The sequence below is a fragment of the Diceros bicornis genome, chromosome 4, assembly GCF_020826845.1.
Source record: "Diceros bicornis minor isolate mBicDic1 chromosome 4, mDicBic1.mat.cur, whole genome shotgun sequence".
Taxonomy (NCBI): Eukaryota; Metazoa; Chordata; class Mammalia; order Perissodactyla; family Rhinocerotidae; genus Diceros; species Diceros bicornis.
In genome coordinates this window covers 30,084,511-30,098,826 of record NC_080743.1, presented here as the reverse complement: position 1 = coordinate 30,098,826, position 14,316 = coordinate 30,084,511, and the positions used below count along the sequence as shown (strand labels likewise).

At 44.0% G+C, this 14,316-nt stretch overlaps 1 protein-coding gene across 1 annotated transcript in view; it reads left to right on the top strand.

Annotated features, from left to right (window-relative positions):
* Positions 1-14,316, top strand: part of ABCA4 (ATP binding cassette subfamily A member 4) — a 129,065-nt gene that overhangs the window by 28,464 nt on the left and 86,285 nt on the right. Inside the window, exons 7-10 of the mRNA XM_058537134.1 lie at positions 9,597-9,686; positions 11,976-12,216; positions 13,217-13,356; positions 14,001-14,117. Of these exons, the coding sequence (XP_058393117.1) occupies positions 9,597-9,686; positions 11,976-12,216; positions 13,217-13,356; positions 14,001-14,117 (588 nt within the window). The remainder of the gene's footprint in view (positions 1-9,596; positions 9,687-11,975; positions 12,217-13,216; positions 13,357-14,000; positions 14,118-14,316) is intronic.

Sequence of the window (14,316 nt, the reverse complement as noted above, 5' to 3'; positions counted from 1 at the left end):
AAGAGAGTCCCACAACTTGTCTGTTCACATACCCCGGAGCCCACCCTCTTGTTGAGATGCTCTGTCCCCTCCAGTCCTGGGAGACAGCATGTCTCTGTGACCTCTCCCTGTAGACAAAGTTTGGCATTCCACACCACCCCCCACCCCCCGCCCCTGAGTGAGTTAGTCTGAATTCTCTACTCATGACGCATTTCCTGGTACTCAGGTTGTCCCCTCCTGGTTGCCCCCTCACCACTGAAGCCGGCTTCCTCTCTTTTCATCTGATGGTTAACAACTGTCAGGTTGCAACAAACATGCTTCAAATCCACATTCTCCCAGTTGCCTAGCAACAACTTCCCTCCCGGATAAATCTGGATTTCCTGTAGCAGCAGCCGGTGATTGTACAGAGCAGGCTCACACTGTCTGTCCACCACTTCATCTGCTTTTCACCTCTGTCTGGGTCTTTCAAGACACCAACTGATCCCTCACTCCAGAACCTTCCCTCAGCTCCCAGAGGACGTGTCATCCCTGTAAAGACACTTTTAAACTAAGGCTACCTGTTTACCCAGTGTTAGGTAGATTCTCGACTTAGAAATCAATACTGTTTTCCAGATGGTCGTCTTTGAATCAGAGAAAGTAAAACAAACAAAAATTTCAGCTCATAAATGTTTCTTTTGCGTGCTGGCAGAGCGGCATCTGTTTGGTTAACCCATTGGATCGAAAGCATCAGCAAACACTGCACAAATCAGAATTTTTTTAGTAGCTAATATGCTTTATTCTACCTTAAGAATAAAATATTACACAGTCCCAAAGGAAAGACATGTTTCTCATCCCTTGAGAACCCAAACAGAGGTTTCATGTAGCCAGAATCTTCTTGGCTGCTGACTAGGGCCTTGTATCCATTTCTTAAATACAGGACCAAGGCCCAGGGGCCCCTCAGACCAACCACCGTTGATGAGAGATGATAGAGACATACTCTTTCCATAGCCCTATTATATATCCAGTCTTCCTTAAGAAATCTAATCAAACCTTGAACTTGAGTTGGCAGTGCTGGGCGCAGTTGTGACATGGAGGGTTACTTGTTCTTTGGGAAATTAAGAGAACTTGTTTGGCATAGGAAGCAGTGGTGTGTATGTGTGTCTCTGTGTGTGAGATGATCCTTGCCATTTTGGTCTATGACCTTTTTTCCAGAAATGTTTTCCCATTTCCATTCAAATAAACTTAGTCTCTTCCGGTTCTTTTGGCAGGAGCAATCCACATGAATATGAATAGATAATGGGGGAGGGAACCAGAGGAAGAAGAGAGCCCTGGGAAAGTTATTTTATAATTTATGGCAACATCAGGCGGACAATTGGTGACCAGATACATATGGAGGGCTCCCTAGGGGGGGCAGATACTGTTCTGAGATGTAGGTGGTCTCTAAAATGAATGTGTGAGTACAAGACCCCCATTATTTGCCATCTCCACTGAAAAGCACTAGGAAAGGAATTGCAGCTATGGTACCAGGCACACAGCTGGAGCTCAGTAAATATTTGAATAATGAATATTATTAAAATATTAACATAATCAAAAAAGAAAGTGTTAACCAGACACAAAAATGCATCTCATGCTGCTCTTCCTCCTGTTCCCTCTCCCCCAAATTCCTGATCTTGTTCTTATCTGGCTGTATCTCTAGTCACTCTCTCTTGCTGACTCTGCTCATTTTCCTTCCTCCACCTGGAATTCCCGGCCCCCTCCTTGCATCCGCAAACACTGCTGTTACCCTCAGTGGTCATCAACTTGTCTTCATTCAAGCATCAGCCCGAGTGTCACCTTCACTGTCCTCAGGTGAAACTAACCACTCCGCTCCCTTCCTGTAAGTCACCATCATACTTGTACAGACATCTTTCATGGAACCTCAATAGACTCTGTCTTTTTTCCACTAGATTATAGTTCATTTACTTGTTAATTAATACAACACATATTTATTGAGCATCTACTGTGTACTATGTCCTGAAGATATGAAACAAAATAAATCTATCCCTAATGCTAATGAGTTTACAATGTAATGGAGAGACAGATACATTAAAAAAATAATAGCAAACCAATATAAAAGTGATAAATAAATGCACTGAGAATTCACGGAGCAGCTAGGAGAGGCACCTAATTTGTGGGGAAGGAGGGAAGGAAGAACGGTGAAGGAAAGAAGGCTTTCTGGAGAAAAGGAGGTGGTTTTAGATGCATTGAGTCTGGCTAGTAGGGGTGGGGTGAAGACGAAGTGGAATGGGGGGGTTGGCCGTTTTATCTATTAGGCCCTAAAGTGACAGGTGCAGTATCTAAGGGTCACAAGCTTTGCAGAGGCCTGCAAAAATGTTTGAGAGTTGAAAATAAAAACTATGCCTCTTAAATACAAAGAAAACGCTTTAGAATTAAAATTAATAAGCATTAAGTTGAACGTTGAGGACAGTAATATTATTCAACTTTATTGTTAAATTTAGTTTTCGTACAGTTCAAAATCCAAAAACTAGTTTATAGTTCAGGTTTTCCCACTTTACAAACATTCCTAACTGTTTGCAATGATTACTGAGAAATCATACCAGATCATTCATTAAGTGAGTTATTCAAGGCCAAATAATTTGAAAAGCAAAATTAAGAGACTTAAAAAATGTATATATAGATATCTATCTGTATCTATATCAATACATAGATATAGGTATGCATAGATAGAGACGCAGATGCTTTTCAATGTGTTGAAGGTGATATGGGATGGAGTTTTAAGACCAGAGTGTGCCTAGAGCCTGTGGAGATAAAGGAGAGGGGATGGAGAGAAGATATCCACTTATGTAAAACATAACCACAGGTAATCTCCAGCCCACAGTCAAGTGAGGAAGAGAGACAGCAAACTTAGAAAGAAAAGGAAGTAGTTATAAGCTATAGGAGCTGGTGACTGATTGATTGATGTCCAATCTCTTTGGACACATGAGTGTGACAATTCCTTATTTTCTGTGCCTCTGGGCTCCTGGACCCTCTTAGGTACCTTCCCATCATCTAGGACCTGGTTGTTTTTTCTCTGCACAGCTTCTTGGACTCTGGTCCTTGGTTCCAGCTTCTTCCTAAAGCAGTCTTTCAGAGGTCCCTTGACTACCCTCTCTGCCATCTGAGGGCTCACCCTGCCACACACTCAGACCCAACACCAGTTCCTAGATCTGCAGGCTGGGGATTTTGACAATAGGATGGGAATGGGGAAGAATCAGTGATGACTCCTGGGCTTCTAGCTTTGGTGACTGGGCAGAAAGTGGTGTCACCAACTGAAGAAGGGCACACAGGAACAGAAGCTGGTTTGGGAGAAGATGATGTGATCAGTTTAGGACAAGTTGGATCTGGGCCAATGTCCAGCAGACAGTTGGAGTTGGGAAGTGCAGATTTAGAAGTCATCAACAAAAAGGTAGCATATTAAATGGTAAAGGGCTTGAGACCCGGGAAGGGTGTGCAGAGTGAGAGGAGCAAGGGTATGGAGGCCCTCAGGAACCCCAGCACTGAAGGGGAAGGTGGAGGCGGAGGAACTCGTGGGAAAGGCAGAGAAGGAACAGAGAAAACCAGGCGAGAGCAGCGTCACAGACGTCAAAGGAGGAAAAGGACATGATCAAAAGTGTCAAGGGTCTGGCCTTGAGGCATAGTGGTTAAGTTCGGCATGCTCTGCTTTGGTGGCCCAAGTTTGCAGGTTCAGATCCCAGGCACAGACCTACACCACTCATTAGCGGTCATGCTATGGTGGCGACTCACATATAAAGTGGAGGAAGCTTGGTAATGGATGTTAGCTCAGGGCTAATCTTCCTCAGCAAAAAGAAAAAAAAGTGTCGATAAAAGCAGAGAGTTCTGAAAAGACAAGAACCAAAGGTATCTATTAGACTTAAAAACTAGGAGGGGACTTGGGATTCTAGGTAAAGCATCCTAGTAGGATGATGAAGGTGGATGATGGGGAAGTGTTGGTGAGGAAGTGAATCACTGAATGTGGACTACTCTGCCAAGAAGTGTGGAAGTAAAGGGTGGAGGAGGGAAGACTGTAGCCACAGGGGGATAAGGGCTCAGAAGAAATTCTTTCTTTCGTATGTGAGCATCTTGAGCATTTATACATGGTAACAGTGATGGGAAGGCTGAAGATATGTCAGTGAGATTGTTGAAGGTAGACTTCATAAAGGAAGCCGTAGGCATGAGTCTACAGAAGCTGAGTAGGGTGTTGAGGACAGGACATTGTGGACATCACTCATTCATAGGGTCGCCAGGAGTTGGAGCTGACTTGACGGCCATAACATCAACAATGAACTTCATAAAGGGAGGACTTTGCTTTGCTCATTGCTGTACCCCCAGCACCTGGCACATAGCAGACACTCAATACATATTTGTCAAATGTGTAATTACATCATTTAGAAACAGTAGTTGACTGTGAGTAACACAATGCTGAAAGGCAGTGGATTTCATTTTCCTCCTAAAGCAGAGTCCTGTGGTGGGTCATTCAGGAGTGCAATGGAAGCTCCACAAATTTTCTCAAGAGCCCAGTCTCCTCTTCTTTTCCTTCACTCATCTCAAGCATTTGCTTGTCGTCTGGTGATCTCGAGATGTCTGCTCTACCTCCTCCAGCTCATCAACGTTCCAGGCAAGGGGAAGGTGGAGGGCAGAGGGCCCTCCTTTAACAGATCTTTCCCAGAAGCCCCACCCTATGACTTCTCATGGTATCATTGGTCTGAATTGTGTCATACGACCACTCTCTATACAAGGGAGGCTGGGAAATGTAGTTTTTTAGCCAGGTATTATCATCCTTAGCGAAGTTGGGTAGACAGAGATCTCTGCCACGGTGAGAGTCACAGCAGAAGCGAGAGAGAAAAGGGCAAGAGTCTGTGCAGAGAATGTCCTCAAACAGAAGGGATACTGTAGCTTCTGAGGGGGGTGTGATGTAGCTCAGTTTTTAGGCAAAGGGATGTCAATTTTCTCAATAAAAACGGAAATCTGTTCATTTTTGTATCTCTCAGGTCCAACACATAAATTCACTGCTACTCAGTGTTTACGAAATGGCTAAAGGAGTGTTTTTTCTCTTGTGATCTTTCTTGTGCTGCCTGTTATTGCTTTATTAGGACTCTTTTAGACAGCAGGGTGATGAAAATGTGTGGATTGTGGGGATGTTTATCTCATATTCTTAGAGTGAACCCTTAGTATTTAGGGAAAGCAAAAACACCATTTGGGAGCCAGCTCTGATAGTCTGGTGGTTAAGGTTCCGTGCTCTCTGCTTCAGCAGCCCAGGTTCACTTCCCAGTCGCGGAACCACACCACCTATCTGTCAGTTGTCATGCTGTGGTGGTGGCTGACATAGAAGATCTAGAAGGACTTACAACTAGGATATACAACCATGCTTGCGGCTTTGGGGAGAAGGGAGAAGAAGAGGAAAGATTGGCAACAGATGTTAGCACAGGGTGAATCTTTCCCACCTAAAAAAAAACCACCATTTGGGACAGGATGTTCTACCAGCCCTGACATGTAAGCTAATGTGATTGAACTACAAACTGGTCAAAAGGCAGAGATCTGTGGAATTGTCAACCAGGGGAAATATGTAAAAATAAAGCTAAAAGGTTGGTGTGTCTGGAAGGACACATAGCAAATTATTAATGCCCTTGGTGGAAGGGGGCACAGTTTGGGGGGAAAGCTTTGCCCTGTACTTCATGTAAGTAAGCAGTAAACAAGATTACTCTTGTTATCTTTCAAAGTGTTATATATCTGATTCAGAACTACCTGGGTAATGAAATTGATTGAATTAGTAAAACGGAATAATTGTGAATTTTCAGAAGTTATTAATTTACCACTTCTTCATTGCATCCCTTTCTAATAAGACCTCAGTAAAGTGACTCTGACTTCAAGATGAAAAGACCAAAATTTATTTACTCTTTTTTAAAAAGGCAACTTCAGAGTAGCCTTGTGTTGCAGAGCCTCCTCTAGTTGGAATTGGCCAGTGTATCACAGCCTTTATGGCAACCTTTATCCTACTGCCCTGTATTATGATTCACAGATGTTTCCTGAGCTTCTATAGAAAATGCAATAGATAAGAAGTTTGAGTGATATAAAGATAAAAAGATAGAGTTCCTTCCTGTCATGGTTAATTTTATGTGTCAACTTGACTGGGTCATGGGGTGGCCAGATATTTGGTCAGATGTTATCCCGCGTATCTCTGTGAGGGTGATTTTGGATGACATTAACATTTAAATCAATAGACTGAGTAGAGCAGATTGCCTTCTCTAATGTGGGTGGGCCTGAACCAATCAGTTGAAGGACTGAATAGAACAAAAGGGCTGACCCTCCACCAAGCAAGAGAGAATTCTTCCTACCTGACTGCCTTTGAACTGGGACGCTGGCATTGTTTTCTGCCTTTGGAACTGAGACATCGACTCTTCCTGGCAGCCCTTGGACTGGAACTACACCATCAGCTCTCCTGGGTCTCTACCCTGCTGACTCACCTTGCAGATCTTAGGATTTGCCAGCCTCCATAACTGTATGAGCCAATGTCTTATAACAAATCTCTTCCTATATATATATATGTATACACACACACACACACACACACACACATATGTGTATATATATCTCCTATTGGATCTGTTCTCGGGAGAACCCTAACTAACACACCGCCTTTAATGAGCACACTATATCACGGAGTATCAGTTGTACAAACAATTATGGTCAATCTGCTTGTTGCTATAATACGAGTATTCATTCATTCATCGTGTTTGATATATGCCTGAGTGTCTGCTACGTGGCCAGCACACAGACACGGTTCCTGTCTACATGGAGCTTATTAGAATAAGAGAGACAGATGACAAGTAAACCACAGAATAATTACCAATGGTGAAGAGTGCAAGGAAGGAAATAGACGGGGCACCTTCATAGAGCATACCAGGGCGAGGGCAAGCAAAGCAGCATAGAAAGAGGAGTCTTGTCTAAATCACGGGGACACTGTCTTTCACATAGACAGTGGTGTCAGGAATGAGCCTTGAAGGGTGAGGAGAAGTCCGCCAGGCGGAGAAGGTGAGGGGAATGGTGTGCAGAGCCAGGAGGCATGAGAAAGAAACGGACCCATTGGGGAATGTAGAAAGAAGTCCAGCCCGATAAAGGAGAAGCAAGAGAGAAGCCTAGAGAGGGAGCCACATACCAGTTCATGAGAGGCCATGTGTGTCCAGCACTGGTATTGACCTTCTCTCTTGGAGACAGTAGGGAGCCAAGGAGGATCCTTGAGCAGAAGTGACATGATCGGATTGGCCTGTGAGGTAACTCAGGCTACAGTGTGGAGGGTGCATTGGAAGGGAGGAGACTAGAGGCAAGGGGCCAGCAAGAAGGCTATTCTGATAAAATATTCTGGAAGAGAGGCAAGGGGAGCCTGAGTCAAGGCAGTCCTAGTGAGGAAGAAACAAGAGAGGAGAGAGTATTTACTTAGTATCCATTCATTCGGCCATGTATTTATTTTCGAATGCAAAAAAACTCCTCTTTCTTATTTTTATTATTAAAAAAAGTGTAAAAGTAGAGAGAATAATATAATGAACCCCCATTTACCCATCACCCAGCTTTAACTATTTTCAACATTTGGCTGTTCTTGTTTTGTCTGTTCCTCATTTTTTTCCCCAAAGTCTTTTAAAGCAAATCACAGACAACATGTCATTTCGCCCTTCCACACCTCCCTATGTATCTCTAACAGATAAAAACTTACTTGTTTTAACAAAACCACAAGGCTGTGATCACACCCAACAAAATTAAACAATAATTCCTTAACATTGTCTCGGATTCAGTCATGTTCCCTTTCCCTCTGTTTGTTACAGCTGGTTTGTCCAGATCAAAATCAAAACAAGGTCCACGCGTGGCATTTTATTGAGGTGTCTCTTGGATCTCCTTTCCTCTCTGACAGGGCTTGTTGGAGATAGTTAGGAGGGAGAGCGGACAGGACCGGGTGAAGACTTGCCACTGACACACATTTTGACCTGCTTGCTTCCTCTCTTCCTACCTACTCTCCTGAGCCCCGCCCTCCCACGGAAAAAACAGGAGTTAAAGTGCTTTGCCCAGCAGACACTGAAGCTCTTTTCAAGGAGTTTGAAAAGAAGTCATGACAAGACCAATGCCTGGGCCGAGTGTTAGGGTTAAGGAGAGAAGACACTTCTCAGTGGTCTGGTTTCTATGGTAGGCTTTGCCGTCCCTTCCTCTGGAAGATTCTTCTGCTGTCTGCTTTGTAGCTCTCACGCATAACCAAGTGTTTCATTTTACATTTTGAAGTTGGAAAGCAAGCCTGAAATGCTAATGCCCCATAAGGGTACCTACGTTTATTCTTTGGCTTCAGGACACAAGGGCCCTGGCACCCACAGTGGGAAGAAAGGGAAGGCCGGGCTGATCAAAGTCTGACTCCAACTGCTTGTCTGCTTTGCCGCAGCTGCATCAGTCCACTTATCATTTAGGAGAAGCCCACTGGCAAATAAAAAGCAAAGCTTGTGGCCTGTGCTTCACAAATACTTGAATCAGAATTACATGTCGAGCTTATTAAAATGCAGATCCCCTCCGGGCCTACTCAAGATGCACATTGAAGGGACCAGCCCCATGGCATAGCGGTTAAGTGCGTGCGCTCGGCTGCTGGCAGCCCCGGTTCAGATCCTGGGCGCGCACCAATGCACCACTTGTCAGGCCATGCTGTAGCAGCATCCCATATAAAGTAGAGGAAGATGGGCACGGATGTTAGCCCAGGGCCAGTCTTCCTCAGCAAAAAGAGGAGGATTGGCACAGATGTTAGCACAGGGCCGATCTTCCTCACAAAAAAAAATAAATAAATAAAAAAGATGCACATTGAGTTTGAAAACCACCATGTTAAAACTTAGCATTTGATCCTAAAAGACACAGGATCAGTGATTCAATCACTTTTGAAACTACGAAGAATGAAGTCTTTCATTCAGGACTGGAACTTGGTTTCTGGAAAACAAGGTATTCCCAACAGACTCTGGGACTTGGAGCTAGCAAGTGGGCTTCCACGTACCCCACCGAGGTGGAAAAGGCACAAATAGTTCCGTTTGGTCCTGTGAGCCTCGGGTCACCAGAACAGTTTAGAGCAGCTTTAGAAGAAAGGTGATGTAACTGGCTGAAGCTTCCATATAAGAAAGTCGCGTTGAACAGAGGAAGACACACAACCTGCCTGAAAAGGACACAAAGGGAGCAAAGACGTGAACAATGGCGAGAAAGCCCCAGAGTGCCTACAAAGCCCGAGGTGCACAGACGTCACCTCCGCACGCAGCCTTCCTTTCTACCCCAGCAGCTGCGCTGTTCTCCTTCCTCCAGGAGTCTTGTTTGGTGTCACTAAATCAGCAATCAGGGTCACTTTGGCATATTTAATGTCACCATGAAACTATTTGTGATTGACTAGCTCAGCGGGGCGACTCGGAATAAGAGCCATTGATTGTCTCAATTAGATAAAAGAAGTTTGTTTCTGAAAGCAATCTTGCTGAAGAGGTCCTGTGATCAGAAAGAAGGGAGGAAATGTTTTTCAGGCATACAGGAGATCAGAAAGTGCCTATGTGTGTATGTAGAACTACATATGTATATTTTAATATTTTTTCTATCAATTACAGCTTCCCACACTCCTAGACAGTGGTTCTCAAGGTATCAATCTGAGATCCTGGGGAAAAATATTATCTGATGTGTCGCCAAGAATTCAAGAGGTAAGTGGCCCGATGATAGTAATTATAACTTCATTATAGCTTTCCACCATTTTACCACACTTATTATGTCAAATAATTTAATTGTGCCTCAAACCTGTTCAAGGAGAAATACATTTGATCTTTCCATCTAGCAATTTCAAAGCACCTGTTTATATTCTAAATTATCTGTGCTCTCGAGGCAGAGGCAGAAAGAAAGGAACCACGTTTCTGATTTCACACCTAGAAAGAAATACCACCTTGTCTGGTGTGGCAAATTATCAGCAGACTGACAGTCAAATCTAAGTCTTTTCCGTACTGATGTTGTCCAATATTCTATTATGCTCTTAAAAATCCACATAAATCTAGACCACTAATAGTAATAGTATACCCTCACAGAGTGCTTATGGGCACTAAGAGTCTTACATATTTCAACTCATTTCATCACAAAGAAAGTAATTGACTTTTTGTTTTGTTTTGTAAAAGATGTGCACATTTTAATGAACATTTGATTGCACAAGCCATTGCCCATATAGAAACGGATTCTCCACTCAATAGATGAGAGGGGCTGGGGCCATAATGATGAAGAGACAGATGTGGTCACTGCCCTTGTGAAATGTACAGTCCAATGGGGAAGAGACATGTGAAATAAGCAATTACCTTCAAGTGTGATGAGCATTATGAAATGGAGAAAGGTGAAACATAATTTTCCCCAAACTTTTCCCCCTTCCCAGTATTTTCAGCTGACTTGGGCTTTGCCAGCCTGGAACACTGCATGGTTGGAATCTGTCTTCATAAAACTGAGCTCAGCCTTGGCAGAGTGTGAGCAGGGGAACAGAGAAGGGCCCATTGTACTGATGGCCACTTGCTGCAGTGGGAGTCTCCATTTAACATTCTTTTCTTCATAAGCATTTAAAAAATTCATATCGGTATAATAGCGTTCAAGTTGATAGAGAATGTAAAAGAATTCCCCAGAGCATATCAACACTGTTCATTCTGTGTGGGAGTTCCCGAAGTTTCTTGCCTGTCTAGATAGCAAGTCTGAGTTTGTGAACGAGGTTGAAGCAGATGGCCCAGTTTATATTAACTGATACTAGACCATTTGACCCTGAAACAGCCCCTTCATCTCCAAGTGCTTTGATTAAGTGAGCAACATAATAGTAGTAATAACCCCTTACAAGACTGTCACAAGACTTACTGTTGTTGAAGCAATGTGAGATTCCGGCTTTATTATTGAAGCCTAGCCTGTGATTATAGGCATGACTCACTGCGTGGATTCTACAGGGCACTCAACAGTTTCAGAGGGCAAGTGTTGGCTTGTGGACAGAGAGGGATTGACAGGTAAACATCACTTATTACAGTGAGGGGAACTGTTTTCAGTCTCACCTGATTGAATCCTAATGGTTTTTTAAACTCCCAAATGCCTTTGAAAATGAATAATAAAGTGAATAAAAGCAGCATTGTTTTTACTTTGTATTTTCCCTTAAAGCAAAGCCAGATGGCATTATGGGAGCTGAGACCCTAGCAGCTCTGGCAGCCCTCAACTTAGTTGTCGGCAATACAGACCTACCTTCAAAGGATGAGGCCAGAGAGTGCCATGGGTAGCCATAGAGAGGAGAAGACCACCAGCCTCTTAGTTTGGTGCAGAATTTAAAAAGTGTTTTGCGAAGAATGGAGAATCCATCTGTTCTATATGTGCCTCGATCTTAAAACACACACACACACACACACACACACACACACACACATTAAAAGAAACCACAAACCACACATTTCACAGAAATGGATGAGTTCACATTTAGTAAAATTAAGCTAATAAGAAGATAATTTTCCAAATATAAGAAACTAACTTCTAGACTATTTGACAAAAGAAATTTGTTCTGACCTTGCCTTTCTAGGACAGAGCCATTCCTCCATCATTTTATTTCCCAGTTTTCTCCAGTACCCCATCTTGCAGGATAACAGAACCCGAGAACTGGCTTACAGTCAAATAGGTCTACATTTCCCCAAGGACACATTCCCAAGGAATTCAAATAAAGGGGATTGGAAAAGAGAAGTGATGTTAAAATGCTTTGGGATTCACTTGTGGTGTTCTTTAAGGCTCATCCTAGTTTCCTCCTAGGCCCTGAGTACATGACAGTAGGTTTTTATTTCACAGCTGAATTAAGGATCGCTGAGAATAATGAAGTTTTCTTTCAAATGTGGAAGTTAAACTCATATGTGGAGGGTTCACCAAACTTTGGAGCTTTGGCCTCGTGGTAGACTATGATTCTGACTGCCTTAAAAATAACCCAAGTCTTTGCCTTGCCCTAGTTCATCCATCGGCCAAGTGTTCAAGACTTGCTGTGGGTGACCAGGCCCCTTATGCAGCCTGGTGGTCCAGAGACTTTCACACAGCTGATGGGCATCCTGTCCGACCTCTTTTGTGGCTACCCAGAGGGAGGAGGCTCTCGGGTGTTCTCCTTCAACTGGTATGAAGACAATAACTACAAGGCCTTCCTGGGGATTGACTCCACAAGGAAAGATCCTATCTATTCTTATGACAAAAGAACGAGTAAGTTTTCTGAGTCATGCACATAAATGAGCTTCTGATGCTGGTTAAGCTGATGGTTTGACATGTCCTGGGGAAACCAGTCCTGGGCTTGACTCCACCTTGCTCTCATTGAGGGTCCCTGGGCAAAGAGGCTTCTCCTCCCATTTCCCCTTGTAGGAAGGGGGAGGTGCTCATAAAGAATTTGGGATGTGAGCCACGGAAAGAACTGAGACCCACTTGGAAAGGGAACAGAGGGGACATTTCCCACTGATCTGATTGACCTGGGGTTAAGTTCTAGAGGAAGAGAAGAAAGATAAATGAGGAGGCAACCCAGAGTTGCAAGCAAAGTCCAGGTCAGAAGGGCCCTCACAAGTAAACATGGCTGTGGGATGTTTTTACAAACCCAATGCTCTGAGAGTCTGTGTGTGTAGTACTGAGTTACATGGCAAATGGCAAGTCCCTGGCAAGTTATCTTGCCCATCTTTCACTATTTTTTTTGGCTTCTGTGGGGTAAAGAAGGGTGGGATGGAGAAGAAATGCAAGTGGGTGACCCTCCAGTTTAAAATTGAAAAGAGGCAGCAGGGCACACACCAAAAGCAGCTGGGCCCTAAGATGGCCAGGCGCAACAAAGTTAAGCAGCTAACTGAGGGGAAATTATTGAGACTAAAGCCGAGATTCCAAGGGGAGGCCTCTTGGTCTCTTTCATCTGAGAGTGACCTCTGTTCCTTGCAATAATCACAGGCAGCCTTCTCAGCCTCCTTCTTCTACAGCAGAATAAACCACAGGGCAAGCCCCATCCTTTGTTTCTCTGATGAGGCCCTTATTGAGGCGTTCTGTGGCATTTTGTTACTTACTAATGATGAGCTTGTTATTGGTGTGGAACAGCCTATTAATTTAGGTTATTTGTTAAATCCTCCAGCATGGAGTCGAATGAGACATGTGATGTGAACATACTAATGACTATGTTTAGCTCTGAGCACCGGGGGAGTTTCCATAAAATCTGTCCCTTCTCTCCCGGCAGCGACCTTTTGTAATGCATTGATCCAGAGCCTGGAGTCAAACCCTCTAACCAAAATAGCCTGGAGGGCAGCAAAGCCTTTGTTGATGGGAAAAATCCTCTTCACTCCAGATTCCCCTGCAGCACGCAGGATCCTGAAGAATGTAAGATCCCACCTGGTCTTGTCCCTTCTACCTTAGATGGCCCAGAAGACTGAGTCCGAGCACGCACATGAGTGTGTGTGTGTGTGTGTGTGTGTGTGTGTGTGTGTGTGTTCTGTGCCCTCCTGGTAGTGAGCCTCATGTTTGTTTTTTGCTAAGTGGACTCTTGGGTTCCTCCCCCATCCACAGTCATCATTGGAATGTGCCCCTGCCGGGGCCCTCCCCTCTCCACGCAGCCTACAGTGAGGTTTTCTTTCCCAGCACCTAAATTATATCCCTAATGAAAGGGTTCACAGTTCTCTGAATCCTGGCTACCTGGAACAGATAAAGACAGAGAGGAAGAGAGGAAGAGCATTTGCTGACAGGAAGTCCAAATCTAGCTTTAATGAGGTTCTGAGACAATAACATCATCAATATTACACGTACTTCTGAAATACTAAGCAATTAGATTCTGTCAATCTGGGAGGCTGAGAAATAGCAGATCGTTCTGGGGAATATCAATTGACTGAAACATAAAGATGCTTCCTTGAAAAGCCTTTCCTAAACATTGAGGGTTTGTGATAGGGCAGGAAATATACAACCAAAGGTTCTCGCTCACTTTTTTTCTCTCTGCTCTTTTCTCTGTCTCTATCTCTGTCTGGTTTTAGGCCAACTCGACTTTTGAAGAGCTGGAGCGCCTTAGGAAGTTGGTCAAAGCCTGGGAAGAAGTAGGGCCCCAGATCTGGTACTTCTTTGATGAGGGCACACAGATGACCATGATCAGAGTACGGAGGGCATTGGAGGTCGGGAGGGGGAGGGGAGGAGAAGGGCCAAGAAAGTTCCAGCTGTTTCCTTTTCCCAGTAAAGGGTTAATCACTACTGCAGTTAGATCAAAATAGCGTTCAACGAACGCTAGTTCTAGAAGCTGCCACCAAGTGGAGTCACTGACTTTGGGTGGGACATCTGTTTCTTGAATTCTAGGGG